The sequence below is a fragment of the Pocillopora damicornis genome, chromosome 2 (genome assembly GCF_964200805.1).
Source record: "Pocillopora damicornis chromosome 2, jaPocDami1.2, whole genome shotgun sequence".
Classification (NCBI taxonomy): Eukaryota; Metazoa; Cnidaria; class Anthozoa; order Scleractinia; family Pocilloporidae; genus Pocillopora; species Pocillopora damicornis.
In genome coordinates this window covers 35,090,861-35,117,334 of record NC_142671.1, presented here as the reverse complement: position 1 = coordinate 35,117,334, position 26,474 = coordinate 35,090,861, and the positions used below count along the sequence as shown (strand labels likewise).

The following is a 26,474-nucleotide window of genomic DNA, read 5'->3' as shown; positions in this document are numbered from 1 at the left end:
ATAGATTAAGTACAGATGAATCTAAAGATTCAGGATGTACTCTCTCTTCCATGTTTCACGCCCCTCCTTTAAACCTTAGAGCCTTGATTTGCTTTAACGCTGTTTGCTTTCTAAATAACCCAGGGAGGGCCGAATCTTTGCTTTGACAAGTTTTGATGTTTTTCCATTAAAATGGTCCGAAGAAAGAAAACTCCGCAGTGACCTTACACCCCTGGTATCGATAACAGTCACTTATAATTTGCCGCCAACAATGGTTACATCAAAAGCGACGTAAAGATTTCAGTTTCCGTGCCAGACTGGCTCTTGTGTTATATTTGACCCGTGTCCAACTAACATGCGTTGAATAGGAAGTATAATTCTCCGCAGTCATCTCGCAAAGATACGTTCGTCAATAATTTGAACCCTGAGCTAGGCGAGCAAGCAGTTGTAAGCATCATTAGCCTCGAATGGAGTGAACCACGTTTGAGAAACTGTTGACCAGAGAACTTTTTCTTCTATTTTTCCACAAGGTTTAATACGTTGTTGTGCCGATCAGAGATTTGCCAAGAGTCGGATCATATACACGGTGAAAAATGGAAACTAAAGGTGACCAATTTGGAAGACGAATGGTAAGTAAATTTAACTGGGTAAATGTTTATTTAAACTCACTAAAAGTTGTGATGTTTAAATTATCATAAAACTTGTTCACTAAGTAACAAAACATGCGACAAGGTGTATTTTTCCCCGATGTTAGATTTCTTATGCATTCTGCGGTTAGCTCTCGGAAAATCACTTGGCTGTCCACAAAAGAAATCCAGAAGCAATGCATTTAGATATTTGAGTGTTCTTTTTGCATCTTGCGGTGAAAGGTTGAGATGAGTGATTCCGTAGAGAAGTTAGTAGAAATAACAAGACGGAGCGATATGCATATTCTGACATTTAGGGAACAGCTAACGCATGCATGATTTTTTTTTTGTTTTGTTTTCCTGAAGTCTTTCCCACAAGATAACGCTGGCCATTCAGTGTTTCCACGAAAACCGCGGAATCTCAGCGTAGGGTCAAATAATAACATCGAAGAGGAGAACAAAGTCATCAGAGCAGCTGTGCTGGGCAAAGATGGCGTTGGAAAAACCGGTGAGTGGAGAGCCTTTCATGTATTACAATAAAACCGCGACCTTACGAGGCCTGTCGCACGCGCCTGCAATTGAGGGATTATCACCAAACTTCTCTTGGAGCTGACGCGGCAATAAAATAGTTTCAGAGAGCCTCTTGCTATCACGCACTAGTTGCCGCATGCAAGAGACAGGCATCCAAGGAAGTTCTACCAGGATAAAACGAAATGTCATGATAAAATCAAACGGAGGCTTCTTTACTAAGATTTTGTCACCGGATGTAAAAAACATTAACAGCGTTGTAAGAGACTATTTAATGCCAAAATATCCTAAAATAAGTCAGGTAGAGATTTTCTCTGTATGTGCACTGAAAAAGATGTCATTTCTAAGCGACTTTAGAGCGGAGGAATATTGACTGCTCGTCAATCCTGAAAATATTACTCGAATTTTCTTGTAAGTTCGTTGTTTGCAGTAGGTTTTCACGTACGGCCATACGCCTTTCTTTTCAAATTACCCCAATGTTTGGCGTTTTTCTTCCCTAACAAAATATAGTTTCAAGATTTTAACCTTTGAAAAACACGAAACACACTCGTCTGTAGCTCTACTACACAACAGTTGAGAACGATAAAAAAAGTTTGCGTGAGTACAGCATCTTCTCGCAGCAGGGAACCGAACATCTTTAGTGAAACCCACTCCACTCACTCATCAAGTTTCCATTTCTAAACTTCAACATATTGACTTTTGGTAGGTGCAACAATGCTTATCGTCAGTAATCAGATTTCTTTTATATCCTTCCGGCGTTTCGTGGTAAAGCTGTGACCAAAAATATCTATGCACAAATTCTTAAGAAATGTAAGGTGACATGAAATAAATTAATCTTTGGACTCTCTTTGATGGGACGACAATTATTCCGTGTTTTCGTACTCAAAAGTTACATTCATAATTTTATTTTAAGCTCTCCAAAACGCCATTGTACAGTTCAGCGAAGCGTCAAGCCGCTCTGTTATGCTCCCAATTTTGCATGATTTCCCGATGAGCCTTTAAATGGGGGTTTGTTTGTAAACTGATAAAACTTCCAAAACAATACTGTCGAAAACAAACACCTTGCTGTACGGCGAAACCTTTTGATGTTTAATCTTTCAGTTTTGTCATTTTGTGTTTTTTTATTTGTCTTTTCCTAATTATATTTACTTAATTGTCTTGTTACTTTTGCACTTTTACGATCACAAATCAATGTTGCCTAGTAGAAGTAATTCTAACTGATCTTTTACCTAGCTAGTTAACTCCTCAAACATGATACTTATGGTTCCCTGGTGTGGTTGTTACACTGTACGAGTTGCCTAGTGAATTGAAGATAGGTTGTTATGTCGTGATCAGACCCTACAGCTGACATTTTTTTACAAATACGTTTTTTCTGGATAATATATTGATATTCCAGGGTAACATGAGCAGAGATTAGTTGTTACTCAGTGCCACAGGTTAAAATTCTCTTCTAGTTTCATTCTCTTTTCCTTCTGCTAGCCTTCACTGTTCGTCTTCTGACACGTCGTTACATTGGGGAGTACGACGGCACATTAGGTAAGTTGATAAACACGATAAATACTACCTCACTGTAACAGCTAGTGACTAAATCAATAACGTTCTCTATTCTTGAATTTCTATAAGAATCATTTTATGAACAACAATCGATTTTCACTTGGAATGTTTTGAAAAATATTTAAATAATTTCAGAGGGGCGACACTTGTTTACGAGTTGGTAGAAAATTACAGCACGTAGGCGGAAAATTCTGATCTGTACCTTTCTCTCAAATAGCAATTTATTTCTGAGTCACCCACTTATCAACAGAAGCACAGAGATAAATCTAAACCTTTTGATACAAAGTTCACGCAATTAGTGCAGATTGTAAGCAGTAACAGACGTACAAAATACCTTCAACTTTTCGGTACAAATTTTAAAAACTTCAAAGACAGAATACTACTGACTTTGAGAAAACGTTTCAGCAGGGTTAGAGAAATTTCAAACATTGGCTTTGCTACCAGAATGTACCGCTAACTAAACAACATTGCGTTCGTTCACGTATAAAAGCATAAACCTGACTAACTCGCTGACAGACTGAAAAGATGAGGATCGCGCAAGGTGTTATCTTGGGAAGGCATTTAATTAGTTTTGAATTAGCGTAAACAGTAAAAGAATTCCTCAAATTTTTTTTAAACCACAGAGAGCTGGTATCAGCATCGCGTTGATATAGAAGGACAAGAGGTGTTATTTCATGTTTTTGACACAGCTGGCAAGGTATCAACCCTTTCCTTGTTACTTATCTTTTTTTGCAATCCTGTGTTAGGTGCATGAGTTTCGATGTTGAAGATTTCATCGATTTCGGGGAATTATAGTTAGTGATGTCTCTGATCTCTCCACAATTTTTATTTATTGGTTCGTGTAAAGCTTTATCTGGGTATTGTAACAGTTATTCAGTGATAACAGCACAACATGAAGGCGTACAATTCAAGATGTCTGCAATTAATTATTAATTTAACTGCTGTAAACAACCAGTTTTGTCAAGTAAATTATCATTGCACTCCCAATTAGGATTGACCTTTTCTTTTGCGATGAGCAGAACGAGGTGGCATTTCTATTAGTAAGCAAGAGTAATTTAACTTGTTAATGACTCCAATATTAGTTGTGAAGGAACATCTCCATCTATATTCCAGTCTTGCAGTAATGATATGGCAAAGGCTATTAATAGCTTTCACGGACAATCAATTTGACTACGCATGTGCATACATTGAACGCTTGGAATCCATGACAGTATCTGAGCAACTGCTCACCTATCCCTCCCCTCACCCGGCAACAGTCGATTGGTGACAAGTTAGGGTTAATGTTGGGTTAAGGAAGGGGTAGGTCCGCAGTTGCTCAGATACTGAAATTGATCCAAGACTTGGATAACGATGGGTACAATCCTGGCAATTGCATATTAATACACAGATAAGTCGAAAGGATTCGAAATCCAGTGCAAATCACAAGCCGCCTTCAAGCCCCTTTACTTCTTCATCTGATCACTTTTCATCTTTTAACTCTGAATATTGAAGACTAGGAATTGAACCTCAGAGGTCCTTTAGGTCCTCAGAGGTCCTTTAGGAAATCGTGTTCGTGTACCAGAGCCCATTTTTTTCTTCAACGGCCCATAAGCGCTAACCCAAGGCTAAATTTTAATCCGGGTTTCCTTAACTCCTTTGTTCAAAAGCCTGTTTGGGATGATTTTCTCTGTTCTCATTAAAGCATCCAATCACAACACTGTAGACAAAAGAAATTCAGCTGTATTTTCTTTGATAGCATTTAGATCTGACATCAAATTTCACACTTATCCTGGGTTATCTCAACCCAGCTTTGAACAATCAGGCCCTGCAATTTTCTAAAATTGACCAATTTCAAAATTTTACACCTCTCTCTCCCTCCTTAATGTCTAACAGTTTAATTTTTAATATAATATTTCAGAATTGCAAAGAAAAAATTGATACCTGTGCATCATTGGACATCATATTCGTAGTTTACTCCATCACTGATCGCTCATCGTTCCAAGAGGCCACCCTCATCATCAAATATCTACACGAAACAAAGAATATTCCCTCGTCAGCGATTTTTCTAATAGCAACGAAAGCAGATCAGAAACGACACACAGAGGTGACAGAATTTGAGGGAAAACTTTTCGCCGTAAACATGGGTTGTTCATTCCATCAGCTATCAAATTCTGAAGATTTTGCTGAGCACAGCAAGATATTGAAACAAACTTATCTAAGAGTATCCCTTGGACATGTACAAAAGACGCCCAAGTCTCCACTGATGAGGAGATTGAAAGGAGGTTTCAAAAACAAGGGACAAACTGTCATTACAGAACACAGGTACCGATCAGGAAGTGTCGAATTTTAGAGGCAGTCAGTTTCCAATGAAAACAGTTCGCGTAAAAGACCAAGCTGAGAGACGGATCCTTACATAATCATTCCTTTTCAAGGAAACTAAAAAACATCCTAATATTTCTAACAACCAATTGTTTGATGAAAGGTTACGAGCATATTTCCTTTCTCTTTTAATTTTCGCTTTATTTGAAAAAGCTTCTCACAAATTTCTAATCATTACTCATAAACTGACTCTTATTTAGTTAGCAGCCAAAAAATAAACATAGTGGTATTCTAACAGTTTGTAGTTCTGCTATGGTTGTATTCTATGTCACAAATATGATCAGTCACGTATGGTCTGCAGCAATTGGAAATTTGTTTGATACCATTTTTAGGAAAGTGATGATAACAAAAGAATCCTATAAAACCATTTAAACCTACTAAAAGTATTCTTAGATCAATTCCGTTTTCGGGGATTTCAGCAGGGTCCAGAAATACTCAATCACATGTCAGGAACTTTTTGGCACGTGGAGATCCAGTGCCGCGTGTGCTCGGTCTCCATATTTGAGCGACGCGTAAAATCATTTTAACCAGAGGAAATCAGTGTCTTAGAATAATTGTCTCTGAAAGCAGTACAGTACCGTGGATTTCAGACGACTGATCATCGGTTTATGCCAGGGATCATGGAATGAACTGTTCCCAAAACCGCCTCCTCTTACTCCTTATTAAAGATAAAACAGACAGTGTTTCTTTTTATGAATGTTGTGCCGCGTAGCACTGGGAACACAAATGGTGAAACAGAGAATTAACTCTGAAGTGTAAATTAAAGTGCTATTTAAACCACTGAATAACCCACAGGGCGTTAGCCCTAATAAAGGGAAACAGGGAACCACACGAGGCAAAGAAAAAATCTTTTGACCTCGGTGGGAATCGAACCCACGACCTCCGGATTAGATCTACCGTTACTCTGCCGACTGAGCTGCGAGGTCGCACAGAGACCGGAGGTCGTGGGTTCGATTCCCACCGAGGTCAAAAGATTTTTTCTTTGCCTCGTGTGGTTCCCTGTTTCCCTTTATTAGGGCTAACGCCCTGTGGGTTATTCAGTGGTTTAAATAGCACTTTAATTTACACTTCAGAGTTAATTCTCTGTTTCACCATTAGTGTTTCTTTTTACCTGATGATGAATACTTTACGCCGGTAAGAACGAATCCAGAAATAAAAATGTGTAGAATTACACTGTTACCTCGACTTCGCTGATGTTACCTAGAATATTTCGAATTGATAATTTGGTTATAGCAGCCAGTTGATCATGTAAATTGGTCACCGTAGAGAGTTTCTAAAGCTTACAATGAAAAACCTGATTGATCAAGAGCATTCTATCATTGGACAAAAGCGTGTGAAGTTAACATGATAAATGCAATATCTGTAGCGTATATTATCATGTCGAGTACAAAGTATGCCTAGTTTCCAAGCCCCTCGTCCGTGAAGTATTCTCAACCTTTAGCAAACTCAGTGAGGAGTGTTTTCTTTGGCAGATTGTTTAAAAAGTTTTCAATTAATCAATTAGTGAGTTCGCTTCTCGGATTATCATGAACTATGAAACCTCGTGTCTGTGTTACCTGTTTCAGCCTTAAGCTTCGGCAAGTAACGCAGACTTAGGTTTTGATAACTGATGACATAATGCTCAACCTCATCCAATAACTCTAAATTCCCACGGTATCAACGAGTGGTATTCGACTCATTTATTCTTGTTTTCTTGTCACCATATTCCCACCAATAGCGTAGCTCCATTTTCTACATACAAACAAACATACAACACACAATTCCTCCATTCGCTCTGACGAAGAGCTAACGCTCTAAACGCCACCTTTGAAACTCTTTACGGTGGCCAATTTACGTTATCGACACAGTTGAAAATACTAAATTGCCCTGTTATACCCTCCCAGCGACGCAACACCACAGTTTCTATAGAAACTTACCCCCTTAACTCATCCAATGACTGCTTATTGTCTCAGTAAACATCTTGTAAAAAATATGAGCTTCCAAGTTTTAATATTCTTTTGTTCTTTGCTCCTTTTTCACATTATACTGAATCAAACGACATAGTTACTTCATTACGTGAAGGAATTTAGTTTCCAATGCCTCATTAAGCAAGGTTAAACGTTGATTGGTGTTTTTCACATTTATACATGGGCGATAATTATCAAAGCAGGTGTTTCCTGTGTTTCAATAGAAAATAAGATCATTTTCCTATAAATTTCTCATACGATGGGACAATTGATTTATCCACTAGAAATAGCTTTTTATAACCTGGAGCAGTTCATCCTTTCATCGATAAATTTTTCTCACCCGACCTCATAAAGGATTGCCTAAGGCCAGTTACTAAGTGAACATACAAGGTCATCTTTTCATTTGTTCAAAAAACTAACCAACTGAAAAAAACGTGCCTTTGTTTAAAATATGTAACACACAGCATAAACTCATTTTTCGCACTTCGTTAAAGCGACATCAAAATGAATTGGAACACTCTTAGCTGTAATTTAGTTTTCAACAAAAATAGCCCACCTATCCCGTGAAGGGAAGATCATCAAGTTTGTGTTAATATCACGACAATTTTCTGCAAACCCTAAAAATAACTTCCTCAGAGCTGATTTTACATTTAAAGGTTCAAGATCATCGAGGTCTTGCCACTATAGTCACATGCTTAGAACTAACAAGTGGAAAGTTCAACCCCATTCAATTTGAGGTATGTTTGAAAATCGTCTCATCATTTCTTCATTCAGAAAATTCAATTTCATAGTTTTCGTTTAGGAGGAATAACTAAATAATTACATGATGAGAGCAAAAACAATTGGAACGAATTATAATGGCGCAAATTTTCTGATTACTCAAAAACCTGATCTTATGTTGGCTATATTAACACGAGACATTGAACTCATGGAGCTCATTCTGTGTTATAACGTGGTGGGTCTGTTTACAACGGTTCAAAGGACCGTAGCGTGATACGAGGCCAATCAAGAGAATAAGAACTGGGTTTGTGTCTAATCTATTGTAACCGTAAATTTAAGGGCGGCTTTCAACAGCCCAGGCCTTGATGAGCTCGTTCGCAAACAAGTAAATACGAAATTCAAGCATAATCATCCGAACATGTCACTACGGCGTTCCTTTGTTGATATTAGCGTCCTACCAAAAGCTGGAAGGAAAGAGTTTTCACCCCATTAAAGCCTTGATTTTTTCTTTTGTGCGACGACCTTAAAAGCGCTCAAACCGTGAAGATCAACCCTTCACTTGTGGCAAGTTGTTTAGCTTTTTGCTCCAAAACAGGTTAGGAGAATGCCTTGGAGCTTTTCCTTTACTTTCAAGTTTGTTGCATGTGATTAAAAATGTGACCAAGACCATCTTTGTGCATGAGTTGATTATAGATGCTGTCTTACATTCGCTCTCTCTCCGGCATGAACGGCGTGCTCTCTCTTCGTCCCAACGGTAACCAAAATATGCCACACTTATGTAATTTGACATAATCTCTGCACTGAACACGTGCATTACTAGGTCAAAGAGAGGCAGACATGAACATTTTTTTCACTCTCGACTTCCGATAACCGACCTACCTTTCTTATCAATAACACTGCTAATGTAAGCCCTTTACAACAAATGTTGCGATACATGGAATGCTTGCTATGATAGCAAGCATTTCAGCACCTAGAAAATAAGTTGGAATATGGAACCGCTTTATCTTGAAAGGCAATACCAGCTGTAAGACGTCTCTATCGATCTTTATAGGATTAATATAACATGGCTACTTAATTAGCTTTAGAATATGCGGCGTATTCAACGTTATTGCATTAAATGCAACTAATAAATCCCTGCAACAAGGAAAATCTCTTGATTTTTCAGGAATTGATCCGTTTAACTAAAGGAATCTTTTATTACAGATCTATGTTTGAAATCAATTTGCACGTAATAATGCTTACCGACGAAACTCTTCACATGCATTATCTGAGAGTTAATTAAATAAATGGTATGAACTTTTTATTGGATTAATTGAAAAATTCCGAAGGCTGACAGGGAGGTATATCGCGGTGCATTCTCTTGATGTAATCAGCCCTACAAGCAAATTGCACACATGATAAAATGTACAGTCTAAGTGTGGGCGACGTAAGGGACACACCTTAAAAGTACTCGCAACTTCCGCTTCAAATCTTTTGGGGAGTCATACCGGTTTAGCTAGTTTCCGCTCGAAAAGCAACTTTCACTTATTGTAGTCTGGTTATTTTGGCACGTTTCCACTGCGAATTAGTGAACAAGAATGTTATTTTGCTCTTCTTTTTTCCAAAAACTTTCCTTTATCGATGGATACTTCCCATTTTCGTATTTCCACAATTTTTTTTGATACCTTTTTTTGTTTGACTGTTCCCACCATCCCGAGGGGAACTGGGACACAAAAAACGTGCAGAAATACGCGCCCCTGTCCAAAGTTTGTTCGCTGAGCGATCATCAAACACTTCACTTGATTGGCCGGTTTCCATGAGAAATCCAATATTCATATGTTTTTGTACCTCATACGTGCTATTGTCGAAATGCATATGCTTTTCAAGTTGTATCGACCGTGTGAGAAAAAAGAGTCATTCAATTTTGAGAGAGTGTATTGAGGAACGCGGTTAGATTATTTCAACAGTGCAAGGTGCTCTTCTTAATGTTTTGATTAATTTTTTGTTTGTTTGTTTTTCTTTCTTGCACCTATATATATATATAATGAAAAACCGATTAACGTCTAGTCTGCAACTCATTTACAGTCGTTAATGTATATTTATGCTTTATTGTTGTGCTCTGACGCTGATTGACCACAAAGAGAGCATGAGACGTAAAAGAACGTGTTCAGCGAATCCTTCAAACATCACAAATGTCCACGCGGTGGTGCTTGGGTTGGATGGCGTCGGAAAATCAGGTATGTCAGATAAGTTATAGCCTTGAGTATCACTGTATCATTACAACAAAAGCTGCAGTTGACTCTCAAAATAGCCCACTCCGCCAAGAAAAAGGCACCGGGGAACTATCGAGGAACTATCGAGGAACTATCGGAGGAAACGGAACGAGATTTCTTGGGATAACCAAAGATGGACTGGTGTCCCATCCGAGGGGAGCCTGTAGCAATATTGTTTATCATTTCATGCTACGGGAATCAGGCCGCTAGGATCATAAACTGGCCCATGAAAACAAACCTTAAATTCAACTTTCCAGCAACGTAGTCCATGAAAAGGCTTGACTTCTGAAACCAAACTAAGACTTTCGGAGCTATGAAGTAATCTGTTTCAGAAGTAAGGGAACACAACAAAATGCCAGGAGTTGGTTGACATTTCTAACTCATAAAGTTAAATTTAAAGAAGTTATATACCAAGTAAAATAAATGTATTTATTTTAGTGGACGATCATTCGTCTTTAAAAGGATGTTTAACAGCTTTCATCAGGTGCAGGAAAACCGATAAATTATGCATATCAATTACGAGAGTTTTATCGATTATCTTTGTCTTGTAGTGATTTCGCAATCAATTATGATCATCAATTTAGGAACTTGCTCTCACTAACAAACAGAAAAGTGAACAATCAGGCCAAAATAATTGATTTTCAGAGGGTTCCTAAAATAACCCAGCGTATAAAAACATATGTTTTGATATAATTTTTCAGTTATCAGTCAGGCATCGACGTGGGTATCATAAAGATATCATGAGAGATTGCAATTGTTTCAGAATGCGATCAAATCAAGTGGCTTCCTTATATTCTCGAGATTAAGATCGCGGTCTTTTTCTGAAAGCTACGCGCGTGTTGACGTTTTTTCAAACACCGCAACAGTTGTCCAATTACGATAAAAGGTTCACCCCAAGAAAGCGGCCAAAAAAATGGAGATATATAAGCTCAAATAGCAGATGTTGACTTGGCTACCAGGTGTACCTCTTCAAACGCTCCCAGTAATCGCTATTTCAAAAAAGTATTTTCACAGAATTTTGCACAACGCCCAACTGAAAAGTTTTGTTATTAGTGAAACATTGGAAAAAGAATGACAAGATCTGTCGCGCACCTGTAAGGCAGACGCGGGCGCAGACTGAAATCTCTCTAGCATCTTCAGATAAAACACTTGACTATCAGCAATTCAGACACCGCCAATGAAACTGAGTAAATTCGCTTTAACTTCAAAGAATTCATTCAGAAGAATGACCCACAACAACTCATGAGTGGGTATCAACAGTACCACAAAATAATGCAACAATGAACATTTACCGAGGGAACAAAACGGGTGCATATGCATAATCTTTTTGATCCTATTGAAGTGCTTCGCGTGAGAACTCAGTGGAACAAAGTGAAATCACACTTTAAGGCATCCAAGAGGTCACGTTTAAGGGTGTACTAATCGTTTTCAAATAACACGGATAAGAATGAGATGAGTTCACTAAGCTACGTCTTTGTCTCAACAACTGCTGGCTCAGTTTTTCACACTCAGGGTCGTTCGCAAGTTATTGGGATGACACAACTAAAGTCCAAATGAAATACAAATACTTCCGGTATCTGAATACACTGCTGTTGAAACTTATCTAACATGCAAAATAGTGTAACACAGTGAATAACACCGATTCAAACTGAACTTCCATGGAAAACTGGAGAAGATACTGAAAGTAAATAACTTCACCCGTGGCACATGATGCTGGATTTTACATTTGAACGTATCCAACATTCTATGCAGTGCGTGCCAACATGATGGGTATTTCAAAATTATCAGTGTTCTCTCAATTATTAAGTTGCATAGAATAAGATACATGACACTTCAGACTTTTTCATGTTCAAAAACGTTCACCACATTCAAGTACTGAGGGCTTATTGCTTGAATTCCTTTCATTGCTTCGTAGTTCTTAAAGTTCCATAGAAGATCATCAATGAAGTGGTTGTTTCAGTAGTTACATAGAAAAAATCCCACAGTTGCAATCGATCTTCGTTTGCACAATGACAAAGAATTCTATACAAACAAAAGGACACGGAAAACTCTGTAAGACGTTTAACCAAACGAAAATATTTTTCAGAACCAGAGAACGTGAGAACAGCGAGTAAGAGAGAACTGAACAAAACGTACGTAAGAAAAACTCGGTGTCACAATGAGACCTCCCTAAAGACCTTTGGCAGTAGAGAGCTTATATATATCATATTTGGTGATTTCAGTTGAAATGGCTTGGCCTACGTGATACAAATGGATCTTAACGATCATCAGCTACTAATACTTAACCGCAGAAACCATGACATTTCCTCTTTCTACGCTGCAGTGCTCGAGGTCAACGTCTTCAAGTCTGTATGTTAAACCGCAAGACAACTTTCGACCATTTAGACAAAAAACAAAACAAAAAACAGGCGCAATTTTTTTTTTAACGAATGGGCACATACCCCTCAGGGCACAGCTGTGATATATTTTTTTTTCACACAAAGTCGACAAATAAAAGAAACGAAGAACCTTTAGATAGAAATCATGTCTGGGTGTCCAGCATACCTCCTCTCAGACCGTCAACTGTTGACTTTTCCCCTTGTGATCTAAGTATTGGCCTCGTTCAAATTTCAATTTCCTTGTGAAGGAGGTTGTTCTTGCAAACTTTAAGGCCATCTAAACGGTTGGAATTATTTTCTTTTTCTTGATTGACTGGTACAGAAGATAAGAAAGGAAACCTTATTTGAGTGTCAGGTCTAAAATTAAATCCAGAGACACTAAGTGGGGAAACTGTCCTTAACATCTAGGCTCCTAAGAATTTGAAAATCAAAATCCTTAAGTTAAAAATTATTCTGATTATTATTATTATTATTATTATTATTATTAAGAGAAAGTACGTCGTAGATAAAACTTCGAACTGAGTACACAATGTATGCACAATAAACACAATTTAATAAATAGTTTGATAGGGTCAAAAACTTAATTCATGAAAGAATTCTTAAGAATGCTTAAGGCGATGCCTATTTATCCAGTGAACTGTCTCTTGGATTAACTCTCGTTTCAGCTCTCACTGTCCGATTCTTGACCAGACGGTTTATTGGAGAGTATGATGAAAGTTTAGGTAAGTGGCAAACTAAAGCCCCCAAGTACAGCTCCTACTTCACTATGAGTACAGCATCTAACTCAAACCTATCCCCTCCTTCCACCTTCAACTCATCCATCGACCATTCGAGGGTCTCAACGGAGTTAACCGTAAGCCGTAAAAGGGCCAAAAAGTTCAGCGGTTAGACGTAAAAATGGTCACTTTTTTTACCCTTAGTTGTAGAAAAAGTTAACCGTAATTTATTTTTTCAATCGCAACGGAAAGAAGTTTACCGTAAGCCGTAAGAACCCCACAGAGACCTTAAGTCCTCTTGATTCGATGATGGGCAACATAAAAACTGTGAAAAATTATTTTGCCCAAGTTTACATCAGACAAATAAATGTGGGTCCGCGAAGAAAACCTCATAGCGTCTCTCCCTTTTTGACATTAACCGGCTGAAACGAGGACTGAATATCTGACAGTTTTTTCTTTTACAACCTGCATTTCTTTTGAACAAGATACTGTAATTGATGTCATACATTGAACAATGTTTGGTATGGGCGAGATTGGATCGAGAAATTTTCCTAATGTTCGTTTCCGTTTTTATTCAATTTAATAGAGATGACATATCGACATCACATGACACTGGATGGGCAATACCTAGCCCTTGACATCATGGACACAGCCGGAGAGGTAAATTTCATATGCATAATTAACTTGACGAGGTAGAATAAAAAAAGAAGTGATGCGTATACCACTCCATCATTAAATAACCGGAAATATATCCTAACTCTTTCGCAAAGGTTCGCGTAAGGTTCGCGTAATGTTCGCGATGGCCCCGAAAGAGCTGCAAGTCCATCAAAGTGGTGATCACACTGCGTATGTTAATGTTTCCCCGATAGTCCGCTGGTATCCACTTAAACCCCTGGGTGGGAAATATCACTGTAACAGTGATATGTTTTGCTCTCAAATTTTCTTCATACAACCGAGCAAGGCTACAAAACAGTCCTCTCGGACTACAATCCACGAGCCTCGTGAGGTCAAAGTTTCCGGAGAACTAGGCACTAGGCCACCGCCCCCAACTCAACAAGGCAGGTCATCAACTACAGTAATTATTATTTTTCTTTCCTCCAGAATACGACACAGAAGTTGGAGAAATGCGCATCTTTTGGGGAAGTTTTCTTTATTCTCTTCTCTATCACTGATAGAGTTTCATTTTTGGAGGCGAAACGTTTGGGGAAGTACATACAAGGAGTGAAAGACAATGATTGTGTTATGATTCTAGTTGGTACAAAGACAGACCTGTGTCGTTACAGAAGAGTCTCGAGAAACGAAGGGTATGAATTTGCTAGGGAAATAAGGTCTGTATTCTGCGAGATTTCAGTCTCGGAGGGATTCGTCGAAACAAACTCTCTGTTGAATGATTCACTGAGACTGCATTTGAGCAATAAAACCGACCTGGAAAATGGCGACAAAGAGAAAGCAGGTCCTCTGTCCAGGATGAAAGAAGGTTTTAAAGGGATCTACACAAGGAGAAAGTCATGTTCACTTTAAATATTCTAAGACTGGCTTTGACATGTTTGATGTATTATTGTATCGCGCTTAGGAACAAGGCAACATCTGGGGAGGGGGGAGGTGGCAGAACATTTTGGGGGATCACATGGTTTTCAGGAGGAGTGGAGGGGGAGTGGGGGATCAGTCGTCACCAACAGAGTATAAAAGGGGGGTTACGCATGTAGAGAATCGACTGCCAAAGGGAAGGGGGGAGAGAGGTCGTCAAAAGAATATTACAGAGCCTTATGGTGTTATCTGGTAAATTTTATCATGACACATCCAAAATCCACTGACCCCCCCCTCCCTCCCTCCCCCCAGGCGAAAAACGATGACAGGTCCCAAATAAAAGATTGAGTACTTCTAGTGGAACTAACGCATCAAATCATAAAGTCAATTCTAAGAATTAGCCTGTTCAATACGGAAGAACATTCCAACCGGTCATTTCTAAAAAAAAAAAATGACAATTTGCCTTGATTCAATCAAGAGAGTCTCGCTATTTTGGAAATGAAAATTGATTTGAGCGAAAAGTTTACTTGTGTTAAGTTTTAGCTTGGTGAAGGCAGCTTGTTTGAGGTCAATGCTATCTAAGTTAGTGTAAATAGTAGGCAAACAGAAAAAAAAGCGGTACTGATGTTCTAGGATAGTATATTGTCACGTATTGAGATATTGCGTGACGGTAAAAGTGGTAACTGCAATAAAAAACAATCTGAGTTTTGTCTACATACAACGCTTTGGGAAAAGTAAACTTGGGTGAATCACTCAAAGGATGGAAGAGCCATGCCTGCATTTTCTATTAAACGAAATACTGCGAGGAATCTCCAGAACAAAGACGGGAAGCAATGCAAGAGATCGAAGATGGTAGGTTCAGAATTGCGCAGGTAGCGCGCGTTTCGCTATTACACTAGCTCGATTTGGGGACGGACAGAAGAAGTCAATGTCATTTCTACACGTACTTTTTACCCTTCCTTGACCTAAATTCAACTTTAACGTAGCATCCATTCTCCTGATGGACAAAATAGAGTTGTTTTAAACTATGTCGCCCGCTTGTTTGAAAATGCCAACCGAACGTCTCGAAGGAATCATTCAGTTCTCCGAGCTGGCTATTGTTTTGGCTCTATCAAACACCAACTGGTAGATATTCCATTACATTTTAAAACCGCTTTAATGAACATGTAAAATAAATTTCAACTCACCGAGAATCCTTTTCGTCGACTCTAGTCGGGATCTGGGAGACTTGTCAGTCACGCTTGTTTCTCGCGCTAAGTTGTCACGTCACCTTGTCAAATGTAATGTCACACAAAATACCCATAATAACCCCTCACACTGGGGCTTCTCGTCATGTGTCACAAAGTGCAAAGTGTATGTAGGACTTTTTCTTTACCTTCTTCATAGTTACAGAATAACCGTAAAATATGTAAATAAAGATGTGATCATTGGAATAATTTCCTATAAAATTGGATGGAGACTTTGAAAAGTTCTGTTTCATCAAGCGAGTTCGAAAAGGTGAATTTCTGTAATTTCGCTTCACGCATTTACTTATCACCGTATTTGAGTGGGAGTTAAGAGCAGCGAAGCCGTGAAACCAGGTGTAAAGAAACATTTTCTTTCAAAAAAACTTACCGCCCACCCTGATGTTACGCTTCAAAATGTTCCTTGTCGCAATAAAAAGGGTTTTCTCAATAGAAAGTCTGACTCGTCTTATTTCGAAATTGGCGTTTTTTATTCAGAAGCTCTGAACACTTTCTAAACGAGAAAGCATCAATTATTTTTTTGTTCCGAATGTGTTAATTATTATTACATAAAATGAGCATTTTTTGACTTGATGATAGGTGAAGTTAATTTGTTTTAACAGATGAAACTCGTAAAGCCAACAAATGACAAAAACGTGACTTGAGTATTTGTCGCATGAATAACACATGGTTATTTTTCTACTAGAAGGGGAAAAAATTACTACGGCTGGTGTTCAGACTATTCTCGAAGTATTTGGAGTCCCCCTTGGTTTTAAGAAGCGATTTAGACATGTTATAGCCACGTCTTTACAAAAAGATCGGTAGGTTCTTTCATATCTGAGAACAATAGCAAACCCTCAAGAGACGTCCGTTTGTTATTAAGCGCAGAAGTGCCGTCCGCTCTTAAGACACACTCAAGACTCTCTCTTTGAATCGAGAGGTTGTTTGTTTTGTTTTCGTTACCGAAGGACACAGGGGAAAATTGTATTCTAGTTTTTATTTGGAGTCACCATTATTCCCGTCTGTAACCATGAAGAAAAGACGCAACGGGGCCCATGTACACCATCACACTTTGAAAACCATTCGAGCTGTTGTTCTGGGAAAAGATGGCGTTGGAAAATCAGGTAAGTTCATAAAAGTATTCTATACGTTATAGAATCGAATTTTAAATAGCTCATTAATTGAAAACAAAAGTTCAGTTCTTATTAGTACTTAGCCTTCCACTAATATGACTTCAAATCGAACGAAACACGAAAAAGATTCTAGTCGTGACACCTTGGACCAGGAAATTGTCAATGCCGCTAAGTATCCAAACACGTACGCATGCTATTATGGCTAAACATAAAAATCCAGGAAAAAATCCGCTTTTGTTTCCCTTTATCCCGAAGCTTATGAGGTTTTATAAAAGGTTTTGGCATGTCTGCCCTTTATTAAAATGCCTAAGCAACGCCGAATGAATTTTAGCACTATTTACTAGTAAATATCGAATACTTGCTCAGAATTTTAGCACATAAGTGCCCTGAATAACATCCTCTACCTCTTTTCTTTTCCTTTAAAAGAAGGCAACGCGAGACACACAAGCGTAACGCGGCCTGGTCACAAGATTGTTAAATTTAGGAGGGTTTTCTTTAAACACCTTAAAAGCTGTCACTTACGTAATCTAGAATGTTTGGTAAATGTTTGCAATTAAATTTTGCTTTTTCTTCGCGTGAAAAAAAAATAATAAAAAATGGAAAAGAAAAGAAAAATAAATTATACAGCAATGTTTGTAATTTTAAAAGTAGCTTGTAATAGCTTTCGATGCAATAGATGTATGTGCATTCAACTTGACAGTAGAATAGCAGGAGTCAGGCGATAGCCAGATTGGTCTTCTCAATGGAACCAAAGTTGGCCTTTGCTTGTCGTGTCAGTCGGAAGAAGTATTTTATTGTGAATTTCCAGCGAATAATTTAATGGGAAATAGGCGAGTATAACACTAGGCTAAATCATGTTAAAAAAATTGTTTGAAAATCTCGAGAAACAGTTGAATCTTTGCCAGATAAATTAAAACGAACTGAATGATTGTATTCATAAAAAATTTGATTGGGTTTTCAACCATAAAATTTCTTTGGTTTCGGGTATAAATTTTTCCTCCCATCGTCTAAAGTCGATCTAATCTAGCGTCACGTTTTTTATCGACAGTAAAATAAGCAATGTCTGGTTTTCTTCATTTTAACTTCGTTTTAATTGCGTCGTGATGATCCGTTAGAACAAGAACCCGTGTAATCTCATTAACGTTTGTGTAAATTTTCCACCCGCAGCTCTCACAGTCCGGTTCTTGACCAAACGTTTCATTGGCGATTACGACAGTACATTGGGTAAGTTCGCAAAGTGATTAATACCAGGATTCTCCACTTTTCCGATCTTGCCAACATCTGAATAAATTTAAAATGGAATAAATGTTTTCCTTTGAAGATTAGATTACGAGCAATCCATCGCTCTTTCTCAGTAAACACGTTGTCGGATGCGCAAGTTAAAAGAAGTCCGCGCGTTCGCCCGGCGCCTACTCACTCCTTACCTTTGATATACCTTGACTCGTCCCACGGCCTAAGATGAGAAACAGGAGGCCTTTCTAAAGCTATTTGGAAGGCTAAATACATATTAAAAATTCATGCTACTAACTAAGGCAAAGTTTTACAGTAGTTTGTCACCTTCAATTCAAGGTCTGCTGTATATTTCAAAGGAAAAAGGAATATGCTATTCTGAATAGTTGGCCCGAAGTGGTGTTTCTGGATATTAGAGCAGCAAGGAAAAAAGTGCTAGTTAATTTAAAATCTCAACTTTTTATAGGAATTTTTCATTTTGAAAATGAAAATAACGGCGCCGCTGGGGATTAACTGATGATAAAGAACGACGCACCGCCACCTTATCAGACGTAGTCGTAAATGTATACTCTTTGTTACACTCATTGCTGAACTAACTCGGATGCAAAAAGCTCTTCAAATCTGAAATGAGTCAGTAAGCCGTAAAAAAACGCCTTCAAAAATAAATCAGGGTTTTGAAGTGAATTCAAAACGATTTTTTGTTCTTGTACGAGCTCAACCTTTCCTGTAAAAATGCCTCTGACATCAAAGTTCCTGCTTGGGGTCCGCTCGGTTTACAAAGTAACTGTTTTACTTAATAACTACGGAGATACCAAGAGAGCCCCACTTGGTCAAAAATCCATCGTTCATTTTAGTGGTTAACCCATAGAAAATTTAAGTTTATTTTCATTAAGGTAATAGATTGCACTTTCTATCGGTTTACCGGCGTAAATATTAGGAGAAATCAACATCTCCTCCAAGTGGTTTATTACAGCGGTAAATCGATTGAAAAATGCAGTGTAATGCTCAAATAATTGCGTGGAATAGGGTGCAATCATAGAATAAACTTCTCGTCAAATTTCCCCCAAAGAAATGCAAAATCTGAGGGGTTTCCCTGGTTTCTCCTTAGTTTTGTCGTCTTTTGTACCCTCACATTACTGGTCGAGGACGGGGCAACGGGTAACTGCTGCTCACGTTTTTTGGGCCATGTGATTTACCTGTTTTGTTCCGTGATTGTATGTAAGTGTTGACAGGCAAGTCTGGATTGAAGAGTTTTAATCGTCTGACTGACCCGAAATCACGAGCAGCGATGGCAATCAATCGTCAACTGGGCCGGTTTACGACAGATCAACAAGGTTACCCTTGTTTTCTTAAAACGTGACCTTGGAGTACGCAGTATGCGCAAAATTTCTATAAAAATCTTTTGTTGGCAAACAAAATAAAATTAGAGCGAACCCTGTGACCCCTAGGGGTAGCTTAAGTAGCCTCTAAATTTCTGATCACAGTATCTCCCCTGAAGCAAACATTAATGTCACAATAATAAAGAAAATTATAACCGACTAAAGAAGCGAGCTCCTGGTTGTTCACCAAACTCTCCTTGCTTGAGCTACAGGAAATCAGCGCGAAACTACATCGATCATTAAAAGTAAATGTATAACAAACTCTAATATTTGTTTGACGAATAACCTTGTGTTGGTTCAAATGTGAGGGTAATTATGAAATATTTCTTTTCAAATGCAGAGGCAACTTACAGGCATCACTTGTTAGTTGATGGCCAATTTGTGACCTTGGACATCATGGACACAGCAGGAAAGGTACACTAAGGACTAATCTTTATTCATCTCCCAAGGGAGTGTGGGGGGGGGGGGGTGGGAGGGCAAAGGATTTTGGTTGTGAACCTCTTACAAGGCTCTGCAATATTCCTACGAGTTCACTTCATTGGAAGTGTATTAGTGGTAAATTCCCTATAGCTCTCTCTTTCTATTCCGTTGGCGACGACTGATCCCTCTCTGTTCCCCCTGAAAACCATGTGATCCCCCCATAATTCTCCACCCTTCCCCCCCCCCCCCTTCACGGTGTTAAATGATGACTGTTCACTGAAACATTATCAGGTCTTGTGTGACGCCCAGAAATCTGAAAAATCAATGGCGCACAAGGGGAAATGAGAACCGATTAATCATCTCTTTTTCTAAGGTCCTTCTCGCTATTCACCGCTTCTTCGCCATTAGTGTAAGCTTGGCTAGAAAAACTGAATGAAAATCGGCTATGGCTAACAGACTGATTCTTTTGGAGGATCTTTTACCTATTAAAGATCATTTCTTTGAAATAGACCCAGCACTGATAATTATTTTCAAACTTTTCCGATGGGTTGTTTATCGTCTAGGATATTCACCTACTTGAATTCGATTTTTCATAGAATTCCACGGAAAAGATGCAAATGTGTATGTCTTTCGCGGAGCTCTTCTTTGTTGTCTACTCGACAACTGATCGCACCTCCTTTGAAGAAGCATCACTTCTGGCTCGTTACATCCTACAAGGAAAATCTCTGGGTCCTGCCGGCCCCACCATAATGATAGTGGGAACAAAGGCCGACCTCGAGTTCGCCCAAGAAGTCGAAGAACAAGAAGGAAGGTTGTTGGCCGAAGAATTAGGCTGCGGATTTTATCAGGTGTCCAGTGCAGAGGGTTATTTGGAGACACAAGAGCTGCTATTTGATTCAGTAAAACGTTGCTTCGACAAAAGTAAAGCTTCGACGTTGTCAAGAGTAAAAGAAGGAATTGTAGAAACGGCGAAGTCATTCCGAAAGAGATCACTTGGCCACGAAGTGGCTAAGGCCCAGCGCGAGAGGTCATTCAGCGATGCTGATCCTATCCACGAGGCTTCTAAGCCTAAATCTTCCAGTCATGAAGATTTGTCCCAAGATGGAGATTGCCATCGAAATTCAGATGTATCGACGGCAAGTTTTTAAAAGTATTCCTTGAATGAAATTTAAAGAAGCAAAGCCAAGGCCGTGAGGGCATCAAAAATTGTCACACGACACAGAAACGCAGATTAAGAGGGAGGACGAAAATTCAAGAGGAATTCAATAACAGCAAGTCGATAGCTTGATTTAAGCCGAAATTTTGATGATCCAGTAGTGGGATTAGCTGAAGATACCAAAAGGAACTTATCAATGACTGTAATTTTAGCTGTTTAATACGATGCTTTTACATGTAAAAGAAAATAAAATTCCTATGGTATATCCACTGATCACATTTCTTGGAAATGAATGGTATTTTAATATTAGTAAATAAAATGTTATATTCAAGTCATGCTTTCTAAATAAATCGATTTTCTGGAAACGATAGTAACTGCACCTTTACGTTTTTCATAATATGTGTTTTTGTTATGACAGTATTACCTAACTACATAATTTACTTACAACTTCAAGCTTTACAATTTAGCTATTTACACTGACATCAAACACATTCATGTAAAAGGCGCCTGTGGTCACCACCCCGTAGGTCTACCTAAAAGGTCAGGCCTCGTTTTCTGTAAAGTGACTTGGTTCGCATAAGGAGGCCCTCCCTGAGTTTCCTTAGCCCCAGTCCCCTCTTTTGCCGGTCTCGATCGGTGTACCGCGACCGCAGATGCACTTTGATCGCATCTTGAAACAGTTTCAGTGTTTCTTCGTATCCTTCAGCGCTGGAGATCTCGTGATAGGTTCCTCCGAGCTCATTGGCGAGTGTCCTCCCCTCATCTTCGGAAACCTTTCGGTATTCCGACAAGTCTCGTTTTGTTCCAACAACGCTAATGCTGTACGCGCCGCTCGTTTTCATTGTCTTCAAATAATGACCGAGTCGATGGATTTCTTTTAGAGATGATCTGTCGGTGATGGAGAACAGCAACAAAAACATGTTTCCGAAGGATGAGCACTGACTCAGCTTCTCTTCAGTATTCTGTAAATGCGATTATTATCAATATAAAACATTATTTTATTAATTACGATTATTGATATAAATGACCTTTTTTTACCCATCATTTATGGCGTCAATTTTAAAAGCTTATTCAAAATCCAGAGAACAAATCACATGACTGTTGTTGTATTAAACACTTAGCGAAACATGGAGAGTAATTATGCGGTAATTTCAGACGTAAAATCATAACGACTGGAAGATAAGAGTCTTTTTTCAGTTTGTAATTATAATGGCTTTCATACTAGCTTTCTTGAAATATTGTAATCCTTATAAAAGGCAGCTTTCAATTGTTACTTCTTTGAGGTTTCTTTTGTTTTTATTTTTGGTGCTTTTTTAATTTAACTTGTAACAGTTCACCAGTGGTAAGCACGAAGCGAATGTGAAAGGCGACTTAACTTGCGTTTGCCTCTGCTCAAAAACCAATTTTGTTCTCGGGTTACTCTCTTGAGAATGAGTACAAAAGAAACCCTGGGAACGAGTAAGAGAGAACCCTGGGAACAAGATTGCTGAAAACGTAAAGTATTCATTATTATGCCTGTTTTGAGAATTAATTTGTGGCTAACAAGTCTTTTTGTGGCTGACAAACCAAAGAAAATAAATAATATTCGAGCAGTGACAGTACAATAAATTCCATTTCTTTTCCTTTTTCTCCTTGTCATACACAGGTTTCATAAATGTTTCACCTTGCCGGCTGTGTCCATGATGTCTAATGCAATGAAGTTCTCTTCTAGCTTAAAGTAATGCCGATAGATTGACTCTGAAATTAAAAACAGAAGAGAGTGAAGGACAAATCTAAATTTTCAATTTCAGAGGGAAGCTAGCCCACCTTCCTACATTGGCATTTTGTAATTACCGGCAAAGCCATGGGAAACGAGTCAGTTGGCGAAGCGGCGACTCACGATCAGCGAAATAAGAGAAGGGGCCTTATGGAGTGATCAGACAGATTTCATCGTGGCTTAACCAAACTTCTTCCTTTGAGAACGTTGGAGCTTAGTTGTAATCGTGTATTTGAAAGAGTGGGATTTTAAGCTTTAAAGTTTTATGCGCATTTTTATCCAGATGAACGTCATTACTTTAGTGTCATTGTAACAATTATAATTTGCAATTTTTTCGTAATTGAATGACGTAACTCGAAATCCATTCAGGAAAAAAGCAATTATCACGAAATGACCCGCCTCCTAGGAAAGCGCACTCCGACATCCGTCAGAAGGAGGTCATCTCGGGTAGATTGCCGATTACGAAATCCGAGCTCGCCCGATGTTGTCTTCGTGATGAAGGCCCTATTTAGCATATTAGAGCCGCAAAACAGAGTAGAAACGAACACGTGCTTCGTTTTCGCTCATGACTTCGTATTAGCCTTAAGATATTTGCATTTTTTTCCGTTGCTTACCTATATTACAGACTCCACAAAATTTTTGCGATGCCTCCTTTTCACGGATGGCCGATTACAACTACAACATAGTAACACCTCCACGAAATCTGTCAAAAGGAGGATGTTACAACACCAGAGGTCATCTCGGGTAGATTTCTGATGACGAAATCCGAGCTCGCCCGATGTTTTCATGAAGGCCCGTGAAAAGGAGGCATCGCAAAAATTTTGTGGAGTCTGTAATATAGGTAAGCAACGGAAAAAAATGCAAATATCTTAAGGCTAATACGAAGTCATGAGCGAAAACGAAGCACGTGTTCGTTTCTACTCTGTTTTGCGGCTCTAATATGCTAAATAGGGCATGTCGGAGTGTGCTTTCCCGCCTTCCTAACGTAAGCGAGCTTCTTCTCGCTGAGGCACCGCATGTTCCCAAAATCTGTTCACCGTTTACCGCTTCGCAGTGTTTGCAATCCACGGCGCTGCCTCGTGCTTTTCATAAAATAATCGAACGCCAGTGTAAATTTTGTTATGTGTTTTGTTTCCTTTCTCTTTCTCTACTCCTCAATGAAAATTTTCAAGTAACTTTTAATGGGATGGTATGCGATAATTTCTTTATAAAAAGCTTAGAGCTGTAATACCATGCGCGTACTAATCTGATGAAGGGCTGTCTGCGGTCATACTTTTATCATCCACACGCCCTTTTTTGTGAGAATTTTTTTCGATTGTAACTAAGTAAAAAAACAAAGAAACGCAATCTTTATTAGTCAACGTTATCTTCCTAGATAGAAACCATCTGTTCCACGTATGGGCTCATTCTTTGAAAGCCAAACTCTTCACTGAGAGTTAATGGCACGCATTCATGACCAAAACAAAGGCAGAGAAAGACTTAACGTCTCCTTGCAGAATAGCATGTTATTTGGCAGACCACATTACGACAGCGATATCTTTGCCCTTAATTTTTCAGAAAAACAATAAATTTTACGTGAAAAAACACCTAGTGTTCTTTCACGGTATCAGTTCCCATTTTTAACTTAAAAGCCGCTTTTGTCTTGCCTTATTCAACTCCAACATTCAAATAAATAACTCTACGCCCTAATCATAACTTCACGGGAAATATAATCTGAAACAGCCTGCGTTGGCCATTTCATGTTCTTTTGAGAATAAGGGCAGGAGAGCAAAATGAAAAACGTTAGACGAAAAGAAATGCCCTTATAGTTTAAAGAGAAACAAATCAAGAATTGTTTCCTTGAGCTGCTTAAAGGGGAAACCGGCTTTTAAATATTGTAGTTTCCCGAAGCTAAAAATTTGATAATGCATATCTTATTTTGACAAGTACCAGTACCATTTAAAACCCTAAAACAATTTAACAACAAGATTAAAAAACACAAAAGAGACCTTTTTAGGCGATAAATCCGTTTAAATTCTAGACCAAGAAGATATTTGCATGATATGATTTGATATTTGCCGTCGCAGCAAGAGGCGCGCTAAGTCAGCTAAGAGCCCAGCTAATGTAATTTGACAGATGCGATTAACCCAACTAGCTTTCACCGACGCAGGCTGCATTTTTACATTGAAACTTACCAAGAGAGCTGTCATATTCGCCGATGAATCTTTTAGTGAGAAGGCGAACCGTCATAGCTGCAAGAGAACGGGCAAAGAAGTCAAAAGGTTTGGGCATACAACACCAGCAGCGAACGCAACAAATCAAACTGTACAGTCGTACAGCGCCAGGCGCCTGTTTGCAAAAACAACATATTTGTTGAAATTGTTTAGATTGCCATCCTTATAAAAACATCGAAATCGACAATAGTGTAGTTTTCGAGTGTGTTAAGGTCCTTCTTAGCAAGCTCCATGCAGGCAAACTTCTTGTCAAACAGTACACGTTTTGTATAGTCATGTCTGCATGTGTTCCCATAGATTTTATAATGAAAAAGGTGGATATCTCCTAAATTTTACTAAACAGGGTTTTATCCCTTTCAGGGCTTGACCTCCGAAGACAGCCGCTGGGTCGAAATACATTGATCAACTTTTGCAGAGAGTAAAGGCCCTCACAGAGACTGTCCAACAAACTGATGTACTGATAAAATCCATGAATACAACTTAAAAGAACGATTTTTTTAGGAACTGAATTGCTAAAAAGGGCGTAAAGGCGAACTCGGGCTCTACCGTTTTGCCTTAAGACCATAATACACTAAGCAATAACAACTTGTTCATGATAATCATTCTAACCAGATTTTCCGACATCATCTTTGCCCATCACCACAACGTTAATTTTCTCCAAGCTGCTGGAAGGAGTTCCAATCTTTCTCTGTCCCATTTCTTGTTCCACCGTCCGTCAGAGATGGCGCTCGGTCGTCTTGCACAAAGTACCTAATACGACTGATGTGAATTGGGAAAATGGCAGTTCAGAAGAGTGCTTCTCAGCTGAAATGCTTTGAACTTATCAGTTGTGTCTTTGCATTGGACGTCGCTTCGAGTTGAAAATTGTTTCGTCACAAAGGTTGACAAGACGGTTAATGTGACAAGAGAGCATTAAGATGCAGAAAATAATTGCAATGTTGTTAAAAACTTACGGCTTCAATAGTCTCCCAGAAACTTCTTCCTCGGTATTCTAATGAGTAACTATAGCTATGATCTTCCCGGCAGTGCATTCACCGAGTGTTGCTGCTACAGCATTAATATGTCTCTTAATGGCTCAGTGCCGGTACCTCGTATAAAAATATCGTTGCCTCTAATGACCCTATTGTGATGATATGAAAGCCAAAACATGTTTGTTGACGCCGTTACGTAATTCAATCACGTTTACACGTCACTTGTTCAAGCTTTGAGCTCTAACATTGGTTGAAAACCGGGTAAGTGCATTCCAAACACTAGCAAAATCATTATGTAGTTAGTATATTATATAAGACGAAGATAAGCTGTTGACAAATGATAGTATGTGTTATTCACCGAGTGTTTCGCATGTTTTGTTGTGAAATTTTCAACGTGGCCAAAAGCCGG

The 26,474-nt window shown here is 38.8% G+C and overlaps 4 protein-coding genes across 6 annotated transcripts; 3 read left to right on the top strand and 1 right to left on the bottom strand.

Moving 5' to 3' along the window:
- Nucleotides 1-196: 196 nt before the first annotated feature.
- LOC113686408 (ras-related and estrogen-regulated growth inhibitor-like protein A) lies at nucleotides 197-5,728 on the top strand. 2 transcript variants are annotated; one of them, XM_027204024.2, is made up of 6 exons: nucleotides 230-426; nucleotides 510-608; nucleotides 972-1,113; nucleotides 2,613-2,669; nucleotides 3,311-3,384; nucleotides 4,585-5,728. In XM_027204024.2, the coding sequence occupies exons 2-6, from the start codon at nucleotides 573-575 to the stop codon at nucleotides 5,014-5,016; spliced, it is 741 nt and encodes a 246-aa protein (XP_027059825.2). In that variant the 5' UTR covers nucleotides 230-426; nucleotides 510-572; the 3' UTR covers nucleotides 5,017-5,728. The 2 variants fall into 2 exon arrangements, with proteins under 2 accessions (XP_089052796.1, XP_027059825.2); XM_089196670.1 differs by having other exon boundaries at nucleotides 197-608.
- A 1,925-nt stretch (nucleotides 5,729-7,653) lies between these two features.
- LOC113686409 (ras-related and estrogen-regulated growth inhibitor) lies at nucleotides 7,654-15,300 on the top strand. 2 transcript variants are annotated; one of them, XM_089196660.1, is made up of 5 exons: nucleotides 7,654-7,728; nucleotides 9,832-9,927; nucleotides 13,007-13,063; nucleotides 13,644-13,717; nucleotides 14,159-15,300. In XM_089196660.1, the coding sequence occupies exons 2-5, from the start codon at nucleotides 9,837-9,839 to the stop codon at nucleotides 14,576-14,578; spliced, it is 642 nt and encodes a 213-aa protein (XP_089052786.1). In that variant the 5' UTR covers nucleotides 7,654-7,728; nucleotides 9,832-9,836; the 3' UTR covers nucleotides 14,579-15,300. The 2 variants fall into 2 exon arrangements, with proteins under 2 accessions (XP_089052786.1, XP_027059826.2); XM_027204025.2 differs by lacking the exon at nucleotides 7,654-7,728 and adding an exon at nucleotides 9,483-9,663.
- Nucleotides 15,301-16,465: 1,165 nt separating this feature from the next.
- LOC113686421 (ras-related and estrogen-regulated growth inhibitor) lies at nucleotides 16,466-21,460 on the top strand. The gene is made up of 4 exons (XM_027204038.2): nucleotides 16,466-16,931; nucleotides 18,108-18,164; nucleotides 19,890-19,963; nucleotides 20,566-21,460. Exons 1-4 carry the CDS (start codon nucleotides 16,838-16,840, stop codon nucleotides 21,115-21,117), a joined length of 777 nt encoding a protein of 258 aa, XP_027059839.2. The 5' UTR covers nucleotides 16,466-16,837; the 3' UTR covers nucleotides 21,118-21,460.
- On the bottom strand, nucleotides 21,322-26,216 carry LOC113686422 (ras-related and estrogen-regulated growth inhibitor). Its single transcript, XM_027204039.2, has 5 exons — nucleotides 26,048-26,216; nucleotides 25,704-25,853; nucleotides 25,056-25,112; nucleotides 22,789-22,862; nucleotides 21,322-22,087 (listed from the first exon to the last, which is right to left on the bottom strand). Exons 2-5 carry the CDS (start codon nucleotides 25,789-25,791, stop codon nucleotides 21,659-21,661), a joined length of 648 nt encoding a protein of 215 aa, XP_027059840.2. The 5' UTR covers nucleotides 25,792-25,853; nucleotides 26,048-26,216; the 3' UTR covers nucleotides 21,322-21,658.
- Nucleotides 26,217-26,474: the final 258 nt, after the last annotated feature.